Here is a 19803-nt window from a genome sequence, read left to right on the forward strand (position 1 = left end):
ACCTTTACCCTGGCCCTAACCTTTACCTTGGCCCTAACCTTTACCCTGGCCCTAACCTTCACTCTGGCCCTAACCTTCACGCTGGCCCTAACCTTTACCCTGGCCCGTGTTATAACTCTGCCCTGAGTTCTATCACCCCTGGCCCCTGGTGCGTGCTTGAGTGGGGTGGTGGGGAGACAAAATCGGGGGGGGGGGTTTGAAATTGGGGGCCTTATGGGGGAGGGGTTGGGGTGGCTATGATTGGGGATCAACAAAGGGGATCAGGACTCGCGGGGGTTCCTGGAAGAGGGATCACGGGGATCACAGCGGCCTCCTGAGAAATACAGGAAACTGGAGATTTCCCGAAGGACCCCCCCCCCCCACGTTGCCCCCACCACCTCCCTTCCCCTGGGGGGTGAGAGGCGGGGCTGCTGGGTGCGCGCATTGCGAAGGTAAATACGGAAATGAATTAAGAGGCGGCACGAGCGCCGCTTCCTTCCTCCCTCATTCCGCACGTTCCCCCCCTCGACCCCTCCCCTCGGGGCAGAGGGTGAGGCGAGGGGCGGGGCGAAAAGTCACCAACTATTTGTGACGTCACCGCGGCAGGGGAGTGCGAACGAGGAGAGCGTGCACCTAGGCTGGCACCACGTGAGGTGGAGGGTGAAAGGAGGGATCAGGGGAACGGGCAGAGGGAGGGCGAGGGGATGGAGCTGAGGGGGCTGTGCGAGGGAGGGGGGGGATGGGGGGTGACGGAGGGAGCAGACGGGGGGCGCAGATCTACATCTGTCATGGCCCCGGGATAGACATTCCACGTGGCGTGCGCCCTCGCGCCGCCTAATCACGGCAACGTGCTGCTGCTGCTGTTGTTACTGCTGCTGCTGCTGTTGTTACTGCTGCTGCTGCTGTTGTTACTGCTGCTGCTGCTGTTGTTACTGCTGCTGCTGCTGTTGTTACTGCTGCTGCTGCTGTTGTTACTGCTGCTGCTGCTGCTGTTGTTACTGCTGCTGCTGCTGTTGTTACTGCTGCTGCTGTTGTTACTGCTGCTGCTGCTGTTGTTACTGCTGCTGCTGCTGTTGTTACTGCTGCTGCTGCTGTTGTTGCTGCTGCTGCTGCTGCTGTTGTTACTGCTGCTGCTGCTGTTGTTACTGCTGCTGCTGCTGTTGTTACTGCTGCTGCTGCTGTTGTTACTGCTGCTGCTGCTGTTGTTACTGCTGCTGCTGCTGTTGTTACTGCTGCTGCTGCTGTTGTTACTACTGCTGCTGTTACTACTGCTGTTGTTTCTACTACTGCTGCTGCTGTTACTATTGCTGCTGCTGTTACTATTGCTGCTGCTGTTACTACTGCTGTTGTTTCTACTGCTGCTGCTACTACTGCTGCTGTTGTTACTACTGCTGCTGTTGCTGTTACTACTACTGCTGCTGTTACTACTACTGCTGTTTCTACTGCTGCTGTTACTACTGCTGCTGCTGCTGTTATTACTGCTGCTGCTGTTACTACTGTTGTTACGACTGCTATTACTACTGCTGCTGTTACTACTGCTGCTGTTACTACTGCTGTTGTTTCTACTGCTGCTGCTGTTGTTACTACTGCTGCTGTTGTTACTACTGCTGCTGTTGTTACTATTGCTGCTGCTGTTACTATTGCTGCTGTTTCTACTGCTGCTGCTGTTACTTCTGCTGCTGCTGCTGTTACTACTGCTGCTGTTTCTACTGCTGATGTTACTGCTGCTGTTACTACTGCTGCTGTTACTACTACTGCTGTTACGACTGCTGTTGTTACTACTGCTGCTGTTATTGCTGCTGTTACTACTGCTGTTGTTACTACTGCTGCTGTTACTATTGCTGCTGTTACTACTGCTGTTGTTTCTACTGCTGCTGCTGTTATTACTGCTGCTGTTACTATTGCTGCTGCTGTTCCTACTGCTGTTGTTTCTACTGCTGCTGCTGCTGTTACTACTGCTGCTGCTGTTATTACTGCTGCTGTTGCTGTTACTACTACTGCTGCTGTTACTACTACTGCTGCTGTTACTACTGCTGCTGTTTCTACTTTTGTTACTACTGCTGCTGTTGTTACTACTGCTGCTGTTGCTGTTGCTACTACTGCTGCTGTTACTACTGCTGCTGCTGTTACTACTGCTGCTGTTTCTACTGCTGCTGTTACTACTGCTGCTGTTACTACTACTGCTGTTACGACTGCTGTTGTTACTACTGCTGCTGTTATTGCTGCTGTTACTACTGCTGTTGTTACTACTGCTGCTGTTACTATTGCTGCTGTTACTACTGCTGTTGTTTCTACTGCTGCTGCTGTTGTTACTGCTGTTGTTACTACTGCTGCTGTTACTATTGCTGCTGCTGTTCCTACTGCTGTTGTTTCTACTGCTGCTGCTGCTGCTGTTACTACTGCTGCTGCTGCTGTTACTACTGCTGCTGTTTCTACTGCTGCTGTTACTACTGCTGCTGCTGTTACTACTTCTGCTGCTGTTACGACTGCTGTTGTTACGACTGCTGCTGTTACTGCTGCTGTTACTACTGCTGTTGTTACTACTGTTGCTGTTACTACTACTGCTGCTGTTACTACTGCTGCTGTTACTACTGCTGCGGTTTCTACTGCTGCTGTTACTACTGCTGCTGTCACTATTGCTGTTGTTACTACTGCTGCTGTTACTACTGCTGCTGCTGCTGTTACTACTTCTGTTGTTACTACTGCTGCTGTTACTATTACTGCTGCTGTTACTACTGCTGCTGTTACTACTGCTGCTGCTGTTGTAACTGCTGCTGTTACTGCTGTTGTTACTACTGCTGCTGCTGTTACTACTACTGCTGCTGTTACTACTGCTGCTGTTACTACTGCTGCTGTCGTTACTGCTGTTACTACTGCTGCTGCTATTACTACTGCTGTTGTTACTACTGCTGCTGTTACTACTGCTGCTGTTACTATTGCTGCTGTTACTGCTGCTGCTGTTGTTACTGCTGCTGCTGCTGCTGTTGTAACTGCTGCTGTTACTACTGCTGCTGTTACTACTGCTGCTGCTGTTACTACTGCTTCTGTTACTACTGCTATTGTTACTACTGCTGCTGTTACTACTGCTGCTGCTGTTACTACTGCTGCCTGTCAGCCGCCTGCATATTACTCATCTACCGCTGCTCCTGTGGTTACCCGTCCCGTGAACTTGACTCGTTGTCACCTCCACTCGGGTTGAGGACTCGACTCAGCAGTCGCCTCCATCGCCCTCTGGTCACCCTCTCTTCAGGCCAAGACAACACGACTCTCACTCACCTACTCACTCACCCACTCACTCGCCCACTTACTCACCTACACCGACTCACACAACAACCACCATTCGCCACTAAGTGGCGGTGACATCACCACGACGCCAGGCTATGTACACCTTGAGGCCACGTGAAGTGTCGAACGCCCGCTGGCAGGAGGTCACGGGACAGACCCAGGTGCTACGGGTCGACTGACTGAGATGACCGGCTGATGCACCACCTGTGCCCCCTACTATGCCAACCTGCTGTGCTTTAGTCACCCGGCGCTCCGCTGGTTGTTGTGAACGTCACTCCTCTGCCCTCCGTTGTTGTTAGAGGGCGACTGCCTCCAACTGTCCATTAGCATACTCTTTGGTTTTCGGTAAAATCACGTAGGTATAAAATAAAAAAAATCACGACGTTTCGATCGCAACTCAAGTGGTCGTCCTCAGGATTCCTGCAGTCACGACAGCTTCAAATCAAGATTGCCCATTAACAGCAGCGTCCTTCACGAGCCTCCGCCATAGAGGCCGATCTAGACACCGCTGGTACCAGTCATCGGCAAGTCCACTCAGCTCAGCTCCACATCCTCTTGTACCACATCACTCTATCCGGCTCACACACACACTCACCCACTCAGTCACCAACTCACCCACCCACTTAATCATCAACTCACTCACCCACTCACCACACTGCAGGTCACCTCACTTCTTTCTGCCTCTCCCCTCGCACTGTTCCGCCGTGGAATTCGCTCTCTCAGCGTCGTCTCTTTTCCCAGAGTTCCTACATTCATTTTGCTCTATTCGAGAAACGCGTTACACGCTTGTCTATAACAACTCCGATGGCTCTGTTTGTTGCTGGTTGCTTGACGTTTTGGGCCTTTAGGCCCGTGCTCGACAACTATGTAAAATAAAACACTGTCACACGCACAGATACATAACACGAACCCATTCGTGTGTGCCTTCAACAGACTGTTGGGGGAAGTGCTGTTAGCGAACATCAATTAAGGCCGGCACCTCCGAATAGCACTTATATTATTTTGCTGCGATACATTTTCACATGATACGCCACTTTGTTCAGCTATCATTTGTGGCCAGGTCGCTTCTAAAAAATAAGTTAATACTCAATGCGCTTTACCCGTTAAGATAAACTTATTTAGTTTTATTTGTATATTTTGAAGTGATTTGTTTAACTTTGCTATACTTTGCACTTCTATCGTGTTTCTGTATTTGTTGTTTTAACATTCTCACCCGCTCCTATTCTCACCCGCTCTATGAAAAAGAGCTTTATAGCTCATCGGATTCCTCCAAAATAACTACATTCTGATTTTGGTTGGCTACGTACAGTGCGAAATGAGTTCCACGTGCATACGACCTATGAGAGGCCCAGGACCGGTTCAGATAATCGTCATTGGTGTTGATCGTGAGCGGGATTCGAACTCGGGTCGCTATGTTCATAGCACAGCGCGCGAACCGCTACACGAGCGTCCCTAGACACGCACGCGCGTGCAAACAACACGCACGCGCGGCCGCGCGGACATAAACACACAGACAGACACACGCGCCCTGGGGGGCGGGGGGGGTGACTAACCAGGGGTGATAGCCCCGGGTGATATCGGGGTGACACCGGGGGGTGACACGAGAGCCGCTTGTTTGCCCGACATCAGATCAATGCGGTCACCGCCTCTTTCATCTGAACCAACAACAGCCTCCTCCTCCTCCTCCTCCTCGTTATCTGAGCGAGCCCCCACGTATGGCCCGCGTGTGCCTTATCGCGCTCATATCAGCCGGCGGGGGGCGGCGGCCGGCAGTGCCGGAGGGGATGGAGGGAGGGGGGCAGTGGAGTGGGGGGGGGGCAGCGTTCCGGACCGCGTCGGTTCCACGGTGGCTCGGGTCGCGTTACCAGGAGCCACAAACCCCGCCGGTTCTGCCGCGTACACACCGGGGGGTACACGGGGCATGGGGTGGTACACGGGAGGCGTGTAGCAAGTCATCTCTCCTAGCAATTCGACAGATGCCACAATTCCAAGTGGATTAAGAATCGATTCCCTTGAGCGACGGCGTCCCCGTCGTGCCCCCCTGTGGGGCGAGGGTCCCCCGCATCGCGTCACTGCAGCAGCGCGTGACTCGACCTTGCGTGGTCGCACTTCTCCCGTTCTCGTGGCGATCACTGGGCGCAGCAGCACCGTTTACCGCGAGCGTAAGATACATCTTTACTCTGCAGGAGACACGGGGACACCACGAGACACGGGGACAAATAGGCCATACATGGGGACACGAGATACACGGAGGAGACACTGGGATATCAGTCACGGGGACACGGAGAGACAGGACCCAGACTCACCCCGGCTGACCCCCCCCCCTCCTCCCGCCCCTCGGACCCCCGCCCCCTCTTAACACCCACGGCCCCGCCCCTGCCGTCCCTAGTCTCCGCCCCCGCGACTCACGGATCTCAGTGGGGGGAGGCCTGAAAAGTGTCGGGAGTTCGAGATGAGAGAAAATCCACCCCACACCCCCATTCTGGTCGCTATCTCGCGACAGAGCCCCCCACTCCGCTATCTCGCGACAGAGCCCCCCACTCAGGGCGCAATCTCGCGACAAAGATCCCCACCCAACTCCCGTAAGGGCTGATTGGCGGCCGTCTTCACCGAGAGACGCATGAGAGCAACGCAGTTTGGATTTCCCACGGTGGAGCAAAATAAGTACTAAATCAATCGCAAGTGCGCTGAGCTGATGAGGGTCGAGTTGAGTTCGTGTGACGAGGGGAGAACACGCGACAGCTGGCCCGGGGCACGAGGCTATGGTCGCTGTGCACGATCCTGATTGAGGCATCTGCGCTGGAACTTTCGATCCAGTTCCGGTGCAGAGAGGAGAAGGGAAGTTTCGCGTCATCGGCGCGGAGGAGGAGGAAGAAGAGGAGTGATATTTGGTGTCAGCGTCCAGGCTCAGGGCGTGAGAGACAGAGCTTGGTCCAGGGCAGCGGTTCTGTTGGTTTGGTGGCCCCATAATCAAGACCACTGAGCCCCCTCCATGCCCTCATCTCCAGCCCCTTCTCCACAGGTTAATAAAGCCACAGTGCAGAGATCACGTGTCCACACTTCTACTCAATGTATTGGTGTGCTTTGTGTTAGGGATGTGTTTCATCTTGCGTGTTAGTGCGTTTTGTCGTCGCAACCTGCGCACATGCGGCATTTCTCCTGCACGGTACTCATGCTGCAATCTGCGCGCCACTGGTTGGGAACCGCTGGCTATAGGATCAGGGTTTAGGTTAAAGGGTCAGGTTTAGGTTCAGGGTTTAGGATAAAGAGGTTAGGTTATGGGTGAGGGTTTATGGGTATCACGGGATAGGGGTCGGGTCAGGGTTTAGGATAAGACTCGGGATCGATGGACAGCGGCGCCGCGTGGGAGCGCGCGGCGCCTCGAGGGAGCGGCGGAGAGTGGGGGGGGCGCAGAAGGAGGGGTGGAAGGGGTAGCAGGGAGGGGGGGCAGCAGGACTCAGAAGGCGACTCCACGCACAGGAAGGACATCGCAAGCGATAGGATCTCTGTGTGCGGCATTAATTTTAGAGCTGGGCGCGTTTCCCACCGCGCTCAAGGAGCTTTATCTGGGCCCCATCTGACGCGAAACCTAAATCAGGTCGCGTGTAGCGCTCGTGATGTGTGCGGTGCGTGTCCTCCTCGCTCCGTAATCGCCGCGTGTTTACCGGGAAGGAGGCCTCGTCTCGGAACCCTCCCCCGGGAAGGGGGCCCGCCTCGCGTCTCCTCGCCGTGTTTACGGGACGCGCGGGGGGCCCAACTGGGTGTGTACACGCACCCACTCACGCACGCACTCACTCACCCACTCACTCACCCACTCACCCAATCACGCACGCACTCAGCCAATCGCTCACCCACTCACGCGCTCACCCAATCACGCATGCACGCACTCACGCACGCACTCACGCACGCACTCACTCGCGCACGCACTCACGCATGTGTACACGTGGAGAGTGAGACTCCCTTCTGACATTCCGGTATTTTCTCTACGCTCACGTTCTCGCTCTCCAGCCAAGGTGGACAGCGATTGCGTAATCGTTCCCGTCCGTCCGTAATGAATGGGTCGGGTCCGGGGGTCACGACCCCTCCCGTGCAGATTGATCCCCCTGTGAATAGGGGACTGTCGTGTCAAGTCGTGCTGCTGCTGGGGAACTCGCTTTGTATGAACTCGGCCACGTTCATCAAAGTGGTGCCCAAAACTCGCACACAACCCCTTGCAAATTCAGTATTGAAAAATATACAAACGCGTTTTCCCGCAACAGCTCCGCATTGGCTTCCGCGCAGCCAATGTCATATTAGTGAAGACAAACGCGTGTGGAGACGATGTCATTGTTCCATGTGCGGAGGTCGGTAACATGCGGCTCCGGAGCCGCATGCGGCTCTTTAAGGATTGCTCCCTGACGTTATTTATTAAGGACCACCGTCTCGTATTCACCACGGGACATTGCGGCTTTTGAACTCTTGTTATTTTGGTTGCCGACCCCTGTCCATGCGTGACTTGTCTCTCACTCGGGTTGATGTACTCAATAAAATTCCCTCGTATCCGTTCAGTTACTCGGTAAAAGCGACCGAAGGGGGACTTAATTTGTGAAAGCGCCCATCCGGATAGATCTTCATCCCAAAATCTCACCCAGATGCGGGAAAACGCTACTGGATAATGGAGTGGAACAACGCGGACCCAAACATCATCGCACTCCTTCTGGCTTGGATATTCCACATCCTCCCTGAAGACACCGGTGGAACCATCAACCTCAACATAAAATAAGCAGGCCAATGTCCACATCCCCTTCATGAATGGACAATTAAATACACAAGCCCAGTCGTGCGAGTGTGGCCATGCAACACAAACTATGAACCATATAGTAACCCCATAGAGACTCGCAGAGACACATAGCGATACATAGAGACCCACAGAGATACATAGACACTGAGACATATATACACACACAGATACATATAGGTTCATAGGATACGTAGAGATATATAGAAACACATGTCGATACATAGAGTTACATTAAAGACAAGCCACAGGAGTGTAATTGTGGCCATGAAACCCACACAATGGACCCACACAGTAAACCACTGTGGTCTGCGCTCCTTCAACGGAGGAAGAATAGCAAAACGACTCCCTCTATATTGAAGCCCTCTCCTCGTGGCCAGCAGCAGGACCTCGACACGATTATCACGGTTGTTTACGTACGGTGCGGAAGAAGTTCTCCATACAGACACTCGGCATCGAGTTCCTGAATTACAGCGCTGCTGCTGCCACCGCGCGCAAGCATCGGATAGATCGGGGTGTGGGACGCGGTGACTGCACACACGGGGGGGGGGGGGCACGTCGACTCAGAATCCCCCTCCCCGGCGTCGCGAGCCGCCGCGTTCCCACGTGCAGGGTTAGAGTCGGGGTCTGGGTGAAGGCTTATGGGGTTGGGGGTCAGGGGATTATGTTTGCGGGGTTGGGGTTGGGGTTAGGGGGCATTGTACGGAGCCATTAGTAAACCCGTATTTGCGCTCAGCAGGACAGCACCGTGTTTCTGTCACGTGCCTGCCCGTGTATGTGTGCGCGTGGGGGAGCGGTGGCGCAGTGGTTAGCGCATGACCAATAACAGTGGCGAATATGGGAATCAGTCCTGGTCCTCCCCTAGGTCGACTCAGCCTTGCATGAATACCTGGCGCGGTGTGAAAACATCGCCACTGGGGAGACGAAGCTGCCGGGCGCGGTGCTGGCCACCCACCTCCTCGTGTGCCGTTCCGACCTTCATAGGTGCTACTCGCGAACAGCACTTGTCCCAACAGTCTGTTTAAGACTATGGGGAAGTATGGTCAAGCAATACCCATGACATCAATCGGTGTAACGATACGTGGCTGTAAAGACGTGCGCTTGGGATCACACCGAGAAACAGAGAGAGAGGAACACGACGGCTCGAGTACTGCCGAGAGGAGTGAGCGGGGCCTGGGCAGGACGTGTCACACCCACAAGAGGCGACCGTGATGGACGACGGTCGAGAATCGTCACGGAGCGGCAGTAAAGGAGTGGAACGCGTCCGAGAGGGCGGCCACAGCGGAGATGATGGAATCAGCTCGGGTGCAGAAGCTACACAACGAGCGTGCGTGCTTTTCCATTTCGTTAGTTTACTTTGGAAAGCCTCGTGGAGTCTCAGGACTCTTTTTGAGGAGGGTCCTGCCAAGCGTTCATAGTGGGTGGCCATGTTGCTACTGCGGTGTGTAATTTGCAGGTAATGTTTCAGCATTGGAATGTGGTTTGGCCAACACCGCTTACAGTGAATGGTTTGCGTTTAGCCATGGGAGAAGGAAACCCCTGCAAAACAGGGGGAGAAGATACAGACTCCACACAGAGAGGCACAGAGTCACGAATCAAGCCCAAGAAATTCTTGCTGTCTGGCACGAGTGTCACCACTGCTGAACATGATGAGCAGAAAGTTAACGTTAATCGTTCAATTAATTGGTTTAATATTTTGAAGACTCGATTAATCGAGAGGCGATTCGTGCTCGGCTGCTGGGAGACGCGCGCGCGCCCCCAACCCCGCACCGCGCATCTCGGCGCGCTGCAACGTCGCCAAGACTAAGCTCCCCCGGACAGGCTTCTACAGACTTTTTGGCCAAGTACTGTAAGCGTACACACCCCATCAACATTCACACACCACATTGACACACACACTGATGCGCGACGGTGTGTCCAGGGCCCGTGGCCTAACTATGGAATAGAGTGCAGGCGGTGCTACTGCACCCGGGCCTCGAGCGCACTGAAGGGGCTATGACAGGGGGGACGGAAGGGGCGGGGGTGTTTGACAAGGGGATGAAGGGGCGGGGGTGTTTGACAGGGGGATGAAGGGGCGGGGGTGTTTGACAGGGGGATGAAGGGGCGGGGGTGTTTGACAGGGGGATGAAGGGGCCCATTCCATGAAGCCCTCGCAACGGCGCCCATGTCGACCACGCTGCGCTGCCGCCCAGGGCTCGGGGGATGCGTGAGAGGGGTTGAGCCCAGGACGAGTAGGGCGAGTAGAACCAAGTGACGGGGGTCGACTCGGGGTGGGAGGGGGGGGGGCGACCAGCTCGACCCTTTGCGAAACCGTGTCCTCACGGATTCATCGATTCCGGGACGGGCGGGGGGAGTGGAGGGGAGGGGCGAGGGATCGGACACGCGGTTCAGGGGGAGGGAGTGACGGTGTGGGGGGGGTGAGGGTAGGAGCGGGGGGGGGGGGGTTACTCGGGGGCCCAGGAAATGAGCGTCTCGGGGGCCATCGACTCGCGCCCCCCGCGGTCGCCTCCATCACCGGAATGAGCAGGGGGCGCTGCGGCCGGGAGTAGGAGGCGCCTGCCCTGGCCGCGCCGGCATCCATCACGCGCCCTTCACCGGACTAATAGAGATAATGTGTGAAAATTGATTCCCTCACTTCTAACTACGCGCCTCGCCATTAAAATGATAACGGCCGATTGATTGCGCCGTCCCACGGACCTACAATGAAATATTTCCGTGCGGGCCATTCCACAGATGGACTGTCGTGATCGCTTTGGCTCCTCTGCGGGGAGCGGTGGGGGAGAGTGAAGGAGGTGAGGTGAGGGGAGGAGGCGGGGGAGAGAGAGGGGGAGGCGAGGGAGGGAAGGCGAGCAGAGGGGAGGGGGAAATCGTGAGATGGAGACTCGTGGCGCGAGGTTGAATGAATCCTTGCCACCACCACCCTGCCCCTCCTCCTCTCCCCGTGGGGGAGTGGGGACTACCTGCGTGCCCCCTGCCCCCCCGCAGCGCCGAGCCCACTCCTGCGAGATCGATCGTGAGTGAGCTAACGAGTTGGGCGACTTGGGCAGAAACAATCGGGCTGATGAGAGGCGGGAGGGAGCGGTGATGTAAGCGCGCGTAGATCAGAGGTAATGAATGCGGCTGATGAGATGAGATTACCGCGCTCCCGCCCCTCTCTACTGCTACCGTGGCTGCTGCGGGTCCTGAGCGATCAACACCGCCAGCCCTTTTCCCTCCGCCACCCCCTTCATAGGCCCCCTCCGCCCGTCCCCCGTCCCCTGCTCCATCGCCGGCACCCCCCCTACCCCCAGTCCCGGCTGTGACAGTGAAGACGATACGTAATTGTGCCGTGTGAGTGTGTGGGGAGCGGTAGTGTAGCCGTTAGTGGCAAAAATCTGAACGAGTCCTTAAAATGAGTACCTGGTGCTGTGTGTAAAACATCAGCAATGGAGAGACAAAGGCGGCTGGGCGTGGAGCTGGCCATCCACCCCCTCGTGTGCCTTGGCTGTCTTCATAGGTGCTACTCGCTAACAGCACTCGCCCCAACAGCCTGCTCAAGGCTCTACGGGGGGATCTTTGTCTGTACGTGTGCAGTCCTAGTGGGTACACTCGTCGCTATGAAGTAATGCAGCTATTGATGAGTGAACGGAATTGGAGACACGTGACCGTGCACAGAGAGAAGAGTCATTACCCTCCTCCTCCTGCTGCTGCTGCTCCCTGCGGGGCGGGTGGGGGACGAGAGGGGGGAGCCTCGTGCGCTCGCACCCTGACGCCGGGCACAGAGGGAGGGGTGGGTAGGAGACGCTGGCGCCTTCACGCTCGAGTTCGGTTTAGTTGGGATTTGTAACCGTGTTAGCGTGAGTGACGTGGGAAGAACATCTCTATCACAGTGAGGACGTCTCCACGTGTGCGTGTGAGATGGACATCTGTGATGGACATCTGTGTGTGTGATGAATATCTCTGTGTGATGGACATCTCCACGTCTGATGGACATCTGTACGTGTGATGTACATCTATGTGTGTGTGATGGACATCTCTGTATGTGTGATGGACATCTCTGTGTGTGATGGATATCTGTGTGTGTGATGAACATCTCTGTGTAATGGACATCTCTGTGTGTGATGGACATGTGTGTGATGGACATCTCTGTGTGTGTGATGGACATCTCTGTGTGTGTGATGGACATCTCTGTGTGATGGACATGTGTGTGATGGACATCTCTGTGTGTGTGATGGACATCTCTGTGTGTGATGGACATCTCTGTGTGTGTGATGGACATCTCTGTGTGTGTGATGGACATCTCTGTGTGTGTAATGGACATCTCTGTGTGTGTGATGGACATCTCTGTGTGTGTAATGGACATCTCTGTGTGTGTGATGGACATCTCTGTGTGTGTGATGGACATCTCTGTGTATTCAGGAGTTCTCTAATGGTGCTCTAGAGTCTCGACTGCATCTCCTAGTTGGCTGACCTTTTCTCCAGGATAAATAAAGATTCTGAGTATCACTGGGACACGACGCGAGGTGAGGGGTGTGGATGGAGGGGGAGGGAGATGTGAGGTGAGGGGGTGGAGGTGACGGCAGGGGAACGAGAGGGGGAGGAGACACACGGAGCCAACAGATAAGCTCATGGCGCTCGAGTCGAGCCCTGCAGATAAAGCGACAAGACGAGGGGCGGGGCGTTGTGGGGGGGCAGGGGGGGGCAGAGTGCGAGGCGCTCGCCCCTGCAGCAGACGGCCTGGAGGGGGGCTGGGACCGTGGCCACGCGTGACGATGGCAGCATGGAGTAGGAGGAGGGTTTCGGATCGAGTTTGGGTTGGGGTTGGGGTTGAGTTTGACAGCGGGGTCCTTGCCCCCCCCCCGCCACCCCCGCTAGCCACCGCGCACGCGAGCGGTCATAGTTCAGACCGCGCGCGCAATCAGCAATTAGTGACTCAGCAATTAGTGACTCAGCAATTAGTTAATCAGGCGCCCGGGCAGAACGATTAATCATGCTCACACTTCACCCACACACTCGCTCTCCCCGTGAGACTTCATCACCACTCACCAACACACCCACACATCATCATCAAATACCGTGCACACACACACACAACACCCACACACATTCACACTCACTCACACCCACGTGACACTCAGTCACCCTCCTCCACTCACCCTCGCTCACTCACTACAGGGACCCCCCCGCCACATCCACTTACCATGCCCCCCCCCCCGTCTACCTCCCCCACCCCCGCGTTGCTGGGGGGCCCTGGGGGCGCGGGGCGCGGATGTTTATGGAACTAGGAACAAGGTAAACGCGGCTTTTAAGTGGGGCGACTTCTCCGCTCACTGCTCGAGTTAATGCATAATTAACGACTTGTCTAAGCAAACACGCTCTCTCCTCGCTCTCCCAGCCGCTCTCCCCGCGCTCCCCCCCTCTCTCCATTTACACGTCTGCTCACGGCCGCAGAGAATCAAGTGTGGCGCCATAAAGCGAGCGCCTCGCGCGGGGTCAGCCCGCGGTGACCCCCCCCCCACACCGATGGGGCGGGGAGGGCGGTGGTGAGTCTGGTGAGGGAGGTGAGGGAGCGGGCGTGTCGATGGGTGCACATTTGTGTCGGTGCGTGCTGTGCCGTTCCGGTCTTCATAGGCTTGTCTGTGCTATGGAGAAGGATTATTGTCCGAAACGTCGCCTATTATATATTTTGTCCTTTAAGGTCCTAGTGATATTGATTGACGCTTGTGTTGAAATGTGTCGCTGTGCTTCTGCTGCTATGCTTGTGCGCAGTATCACCAAATAATTTGCCCGAATAGGTGCTCGCGAACAGCACTTTTCCCAGCAGCCTGAAGGCTATACGGGGAATCTTTGCTTGTTTTGTCTTTCGTAGTTCGTGTGGGGGGGGGGCGGTAGTGCAGTGATTCGCGCTGTGTGACACTACGAGTTCGATTCCTTCTCACGGCCATCATCAGTGACGAACATCTGAACTTGTCCCGGGCCTCCCCTTGGTCGACTACGCCTTAAATGAGTACACTAGCTGGTTCGGTGTATCTATATCAACACTTGGGAGACCAAAAAGGCGGCCGGGTGTGGGTCCTGACCGCACCACCCCCTCGTGCGCCGTTCCGCCCTTAATCGGTGCTCCCTAATCTAAAAGCATGCTAAAGGCGATACGGTAGTATCCTTGTGTTTGTTTGTAAAAGAGAGGGCATGTATGTGAGTATGTGTTTGTGTACCAATTCTGTGTTTTGCATGTGAATGTGTTATGTGTGTATGCATGTGTCAAGATCGGCCTCCATGGAGGAGGTTCGTGAAGGACGCTGCTACTGGGCAGTTGGACGCAGTCGCCCTCCAACAACAACGGAGGGCAGAGGAGCGACGCTCACAACAACGAGCAGATAAAACTCAGCACGTTGGCGCAGTGGGGAGCACAGGTGGTGGTGCATCTGTCAGTCATCTCAGTCAGTCAACCCATGGCTCCTGGGTCTGTCCTGTGACCTGCCAGCGAGTCTTCGACACTTTACGTAACCTCAAAGTGCGCCTGGCACAAGCGCCGTGGCGACGTCACCGCCACTTAGTGGCGAACAGCGATTGTTGTATGTGCAGAGTGTTCATGAAAGATTGTGTGTACGTGTGCATGTGTGCGTGTTCCATTGCGTATGCGTGCAGGCATTTTACGTGTATGTATATAATTATCATTAACACATTCAACATTATTCCTGAATAAGGTTTAACGGCCGAAACGTTGAAAACATCCCTGTGTTTATGTTACTCGAGTTGTGCAGAGAAATCGTGACGCAGTCAAGGAATGGACGGTCTCAGCACTGAGCTGTGAGGGATGGCGACGGCGTGGGGAGTCCTTCATCCAGCAGTGAATAGACCATGGCTGATGATGCTCACGACACCCTGCTTCCCTGCTCCTTGCTCCCCTCTCCCATCACCCTGATCCTCCCTCCCCGATTCCCCCCTCCCCGTTCCCCACTCCCTGCCCTCTTCTCTCCATGATCCCCTGATCCCTGCTCCGTTCTCTCTGCTCCCTTTTGCCCGTCTCCCTCTCATCCTGCTCCGCTCCCCTCCCCTCCTCTTCCTCCCTCCCCTTGCTACCCTCTCGGAGCCTCGTGCATCTATTGTGATGCTTCGCTGTGATTATTCCCGGCGGATTGGCGCGGCGCGGCGACGGTCGGGCTGAGAGAAGTGGAATAGGGGGGGTGGGTAGTGAGTGGCGATGTGGGGGGGGTGAGTGAGAGGGAGGTTGAGAGGGAGAATGAGAGGGGAGGGGGGGAGCCGACCCGGCGCCCGAGGCTCGGGCGGCGTGGAGACGCGCGCAGGTATTAACACAAAGCAAACAGCGGCGCGGCCATAAAGACGCATCTCCCCCTCCCTTCCCCTTACCTCCCTCCCTCGCCGCCGTCTGGAGTCTCGCATTAGCGGGGGACGAGGCTGGAGACGCAAATGGGACGCGGAGGCGGCAGCAGCGGCAGCGGCAGCAGCGCTTATCTGGGCCATCACCGACCGGAGCCACACGGGGCCATAAAACTGAGGGCCCCCCCCCCTCCTCACCTCCTCCCGCCCTTCACCCCCCCCTCTTCCATCCCTTCCACACAACCTCCCCTCTCGCCGCCCTCCCACCACCTCTCCTGACTGCTCTGGCCCGGCCCAGCCGAGTCCTTCCAGCTTGGAGGGGAAGAAATTGGGAATGATGGTGCTGGTGGTGGTCGTGGTGACGATGGTGATTGTCAAGGAAGAGAAAAAATATTATAAAAAGGATTGTGGGGGGGGGGGGGTGCAGGAGACGTTGGGATCGGCTGAGTGGGGTGCGGGTGGGAGGCGGGGGGGGCACAGCGCCGCGCTCCATCACCGCGATTTCACGCCGTGAGCGCCCGGCCGCACGCATTACACGCCGCTTACAGCGGGCAGGGCAGGGCACGGGCGGCGGCTGATACAGGGGGTGAGCTGAGAGGGTTACAAGGCAGGCGAGGGGGGGAGTGGGGGCGGTATTTGCGGGGTCGTAAACCCGCGGGCCCGTGCCGGCGTCAGGCGGGCAGGACTGCTGATGAGCGGCGCGGAGGCGGCGGGGGGCGAGCGGCGCGGAGGCGCCTCCTGTGTCGCGCACTTAGGCGCTGCGGGCAGGAGGCGAGCGGGCGGGCGGGCGAGGCGGAGTGGTTGGGTGAGTGGGTGGGCGAGCGAGTGGGAGGGAGGGTGAGGGAGTGAGTGGGGGAGTGGGTTGGTGAGTGGGTGAGCGAGCGAGTGCATGGGTGAGTGGGGGAGTGGGTGGGTGAGCGAGTGGGTAGGAGAGCGCGAGTCGGCCGGACTGAGTGGCGGCTGCCGTTGCAGGAAGTTTGCTTTTTCTCGTCCGCGCGTTACGCGAGGGGAAGGGGGCGGGAAGGCGGGGGGGGGGGAGTCTCGTGGGGGGCGCGGGGGTGTGGACCGTGAGCGGCTCCAGACAGGCGCGATGGGAGTCGCGGGGGTCAGTGGCTGTGGGGGGGGGGTCTCTGATTTATGAGTCGCACTCTTACACATGGCTACAAGTACCCCACCTCAAGGGGACCGCCTCGCACCCCCTTGGCGAGGGGGTGCGAGGCGGAGTGGAGGACACTGCCCGCTCCGCCTCCCTGATCATCCGCACGCCCTGGAGAGGTCAGGGGTTGCTGCAGGAGTTGGGATCCTCAGGAGGATAAGGGGACCTCAGAGGCAGTAGGGATCTCTTGAGGGGTAAAGGGGTTATTCGAGGGGGTATGGGTACCCATAGGAGCTGGCATCTCTATAGCAGATAAGTGTGTTTGCATGGTATTTGTTATTTGTGTTTGTGTGTATTTATTGTATTATGTACATGTGTGATTTGCGTATGTGTGATGCTGTGTAGATGCGTGTGGTGTGCTGCAGTCTGTGTGTGGAGTGTGTGGTGTGTGAGTTGTGGATGTATGATGCTGTGTAGGTGTGTGTGGTGTTTGAGAGGTGGCACAGCAGTTCACACACTGCTCTCGAACGCTGGCCACTCGAGTGCGAATCCAGGATCTGAACCGGTCCTGGGAGTCCCGAGGTCGACTCCGACAGAAACGTGTACCTGGGGAGCCAGAGGCCGTCGGTGCGTGGTGTGGTCCACCCCCCCATCCGTTACCCACCCCCCTATCCGTCACCCACCCCCCTCGTAGGTGCGTGGTGTCTGCGGCCTTCAGAGGTGCTCGCTAACTGCACTTGCCCCAACTGGCTGTTAAAGGCTACACAGGGGATTTTTGCCTTTGTGTGTGGGGAGCGGAAGTGGAGTGGTTATGGCGCTGTGCTTCCAACACGGCGACCCAACACCAGTGACGTTTATCTGAACCTGTGCTGGGCATCCCCTAGGTCGACTCAGCCTTAAAATTTTGTACCTGGTGCGGTGCGTAAACATCGCCACTCGGGAGACGAGGGCGGCCGGGCGTGACGTTGGCTACCTACACCCTCGTGTGCCGTGCCTGCCTTCAGAGGTGCTCGCTAACCGCACTTGCCCCAACAGTCTGTTCAGCCATACTGGGGATCCGTGTGGTGTGTGTGGGGGGTTTGTGTGTGTGGCATGCGGTGTATGTGTGGAGTGCGGTGTGTGCGCGGTGTTTGTGTGCGTGTCGCTGGGTGATTGCAGGCGGAAGGGGGAGATAATGAGGGTAATTGGGAGCCTCTTGTAGAGCGCGGGTCACGAGGCGCTTCCTACAGCTCCACTCGGCACGCGGCTTCCTTCCTCCCCCCCTCTTCCCCTCCACCACCCAAATGTTACCTCCAGCACCGCCCTTATGTGATGCTGATGTCGCTTTGAACACGTGACCCAGGGACAAAGAGACACGGGGAGAGGGCGACATGAGGAGAGAGCGACACGCGGAGAGGGCGACACGGAGAGAGAGCGACACGCGGAGAGGGCGACGCTGGGGACACGCGGTTGATTTCGTTGTTGAGGGTTACCGCGTTAATTGATGGCTCGCGCTTTCATTAACGAAAGAGCGCTCACCCCAGCCCTGCCCAAATGCCCCCTCCCTCGCGCCGTTCGCGACACAACCCGCGTGCAATTGACGCCCTGCGATTGAGATGAATGAGATGCGTGAGATGAATGAGATGCGTTCCATCTCAAGGCGTCGTCCAGCAGAAATATACCAAGAGATACAATAAATCAAAGTTCGACTTCAGCCAACACGGGGAGTCGGACTTCAATAGTAGGGGTTGGGCAGAGACGATCATCCCCCCCTCATCCACGCCCACCCCCTCCCCACCCTCCAAAATCGAAGCCAGATTTCACGGGATTAACCCGGGCAGCAGCAGCAGCAGCGGCGGAGACGAACACGGCGCAATTCCCCTAAACGCGGCTTCCTCCTCCCTTGTCCTCTCGCAGCTAAAACTCCCCGTGAGTGGGGGGAGGCTGAGCATGACGATACAAGGGGGAGGGGGGCTGGGAGAGCTGAAAACGTAAGAGGTAGCTGAGTGGGGGGCGGGGGGCTAAATGTAAGCTGAGTGAAGTCTGCGGCGGAAGAGTTGGGAGTGAGAGCTGAGTCACGTCGTAAGTGGATGAGAAGAGTGAGAGGGGGAAGGCTGGGAGGGGAAGTGTGGGGTAGATGAGTGGCAGAGCTTAGTGGGGGATCTTTGGACGAGAGGTGAGTGGGGGAGATGGTGAGGGGGTTGTAAGTGGGAGCGAGCTGGACGGACGAGGTGAGATGAAGGGGTAGCTGGGAGGGGAGCTGAGTGGGGAGTTAGGGGGATAGGGTGCGAGGAGGGAGGCTCGTGTTTGTGGTAACGTGAACTCGCCGTGATTGTAATTTGTATAATTGGGCGCGCAGTGGCGCGGACCCGGGCAGAGACGTGTTTTTCTGCGAGTTAATCATCATCAGCACCAGCATCATCATCAGCAGCAGCCGCGCCGAGTCCGCGAGTTCACGCGCCATTAATTCATTAAATAATCAGAGGTTCATCATTAATTCACTCGCTAATTCATTCAAGCGCCGCCTCCATCATCAGCATCTGGGAGCGAAGCGCGGCGACACGCGGACACGTGACTCCACTCCTCCGTGTGACAGGGGAAGGGAGGAGATCGCTAACAAACAAGGAGCGGGGGGGGCAGCGGGGGGGGGGGCAGCGTGGGGGCGGGGGCAGCGTGGGGGGGGGCAGCGTGGGGGGGGGCAGCGTGGGGGGGGCAGCGTGGGGGGGGGCAGCGTGGGGGGGGGCAGCGTGGGGGGGGGACAGAGGGGTACCGGGGGGGCGGGGGTGTGCTGGGGGAGGGGGCGGGGGGACGGGGTGAACTCCTCAGGAGGAACTCGCGACCAAAGTTACAAATCAAGAACATTGGCAAGGCCCCCTGTAGTAGAAGGGCAGGCGAGTTGACGGGGATTGACGGTTTTCTGCGCCCCTCTGCCGCCATGCGCCGAGCTGCTCATGGCGGTGGCGTCGCGTCGAGCGGTGTCGCTGACCCACGCAGCGACATCCGCAACACGTGGCGCGGGAGCGTGGAGGTTCAGGAGCTTTCGGACGATTAGCGATGCGTGTTGATCACGCGTGCGGGAGGGGGGAACACTCTATCCCCGTGCGAATGGAACAGGTGCAGTCCACACTTTGTTGTACCGCCTTCTCCTGGCGAACCAAGGTATAGTACCTGCTCGACGCCAAAGAGGAAACGAGTTTCTCAGCATCTGTGCGTGATCCGCCAACGCTCGTGTCCAGGGATGAGGGACACGGGAAAGTGTGACTACTCCCAAATAGAAAGCGAGACGGCATGAGGAGCTAATAATGTCTTCAATCGGGAGATCGACACTGGAATGGAATCTGTCGAATATGGAGATTGAGTGCCCTCA

General features: G+C 56.9%; 1 protein-coding gene across 1 annotated transcript; it reads right to left on the reverse strand.

Moving 5' to 3' along the window:
- Positions 1–737: 737 nt before the first annotated feature.
- On the reverse strand, positions 738–5220 carry LOC142912420 (uncharacterized). The gene is made up of 3 exons (XM_076060619.1): positions 5130–5220; positions 4818–4961; positions 738–3108 (listed from the first exon to the last, which is right to left on the reverse strand). The coding sequence occupies exons 1-3, from the start codon at positions 5218–5220 to the stop codon at positions 818–820; spliced, it is 2526 nt and encodes an 841-aa protein (XP_075916734.1). The 3' UTR covers positions 738–817.
- Positions 5221–19803: the final 14583 nt, after the last annotated feature.

Source organism: Petromyzon marinus, chromosome 5, assembly GCF_048934315.1.
Source record: "Petromyzon marinus isolate PM22_M1 ecotype Great Lakes invasive population chromosome 5, UKy_Petmar_22M1.pri1.0, whole genome shotgun sequence".
In the NCBI taxonomy this organism is placed as follows: Eukaryota; Metazoa; Chordata; class Hyperoartia; order Petromyzontiformes; family Petromyzontidae; genus Petromyzon; species Petromyzon marinus.

Bases quoted from the DNA above. Each gene is read 5' to 3' on its own strand.
- LOC142912420 (XM_076060619.1), bottom strand. From the start codon at position 5,220: ATGACTTGCTACACGCCTCCCGTGTACCACCCCATGCCCCGTGTACCC. The intron at 4,962-5,129 runs GTAACGCGACCC...GGGCTCGCTCAG, and splicing joins GGCGGGGTTTGTGGCTCCTG to ATAACGAGGAGGAGGAGGAG. The intron at 3,109-4,817 runs GTTAGTCACCCC...GCGGTAGATGAG, and splicing joins ACCCGGGGCTATCACCCCTG to TAATATGCAGGCGGCTGACA.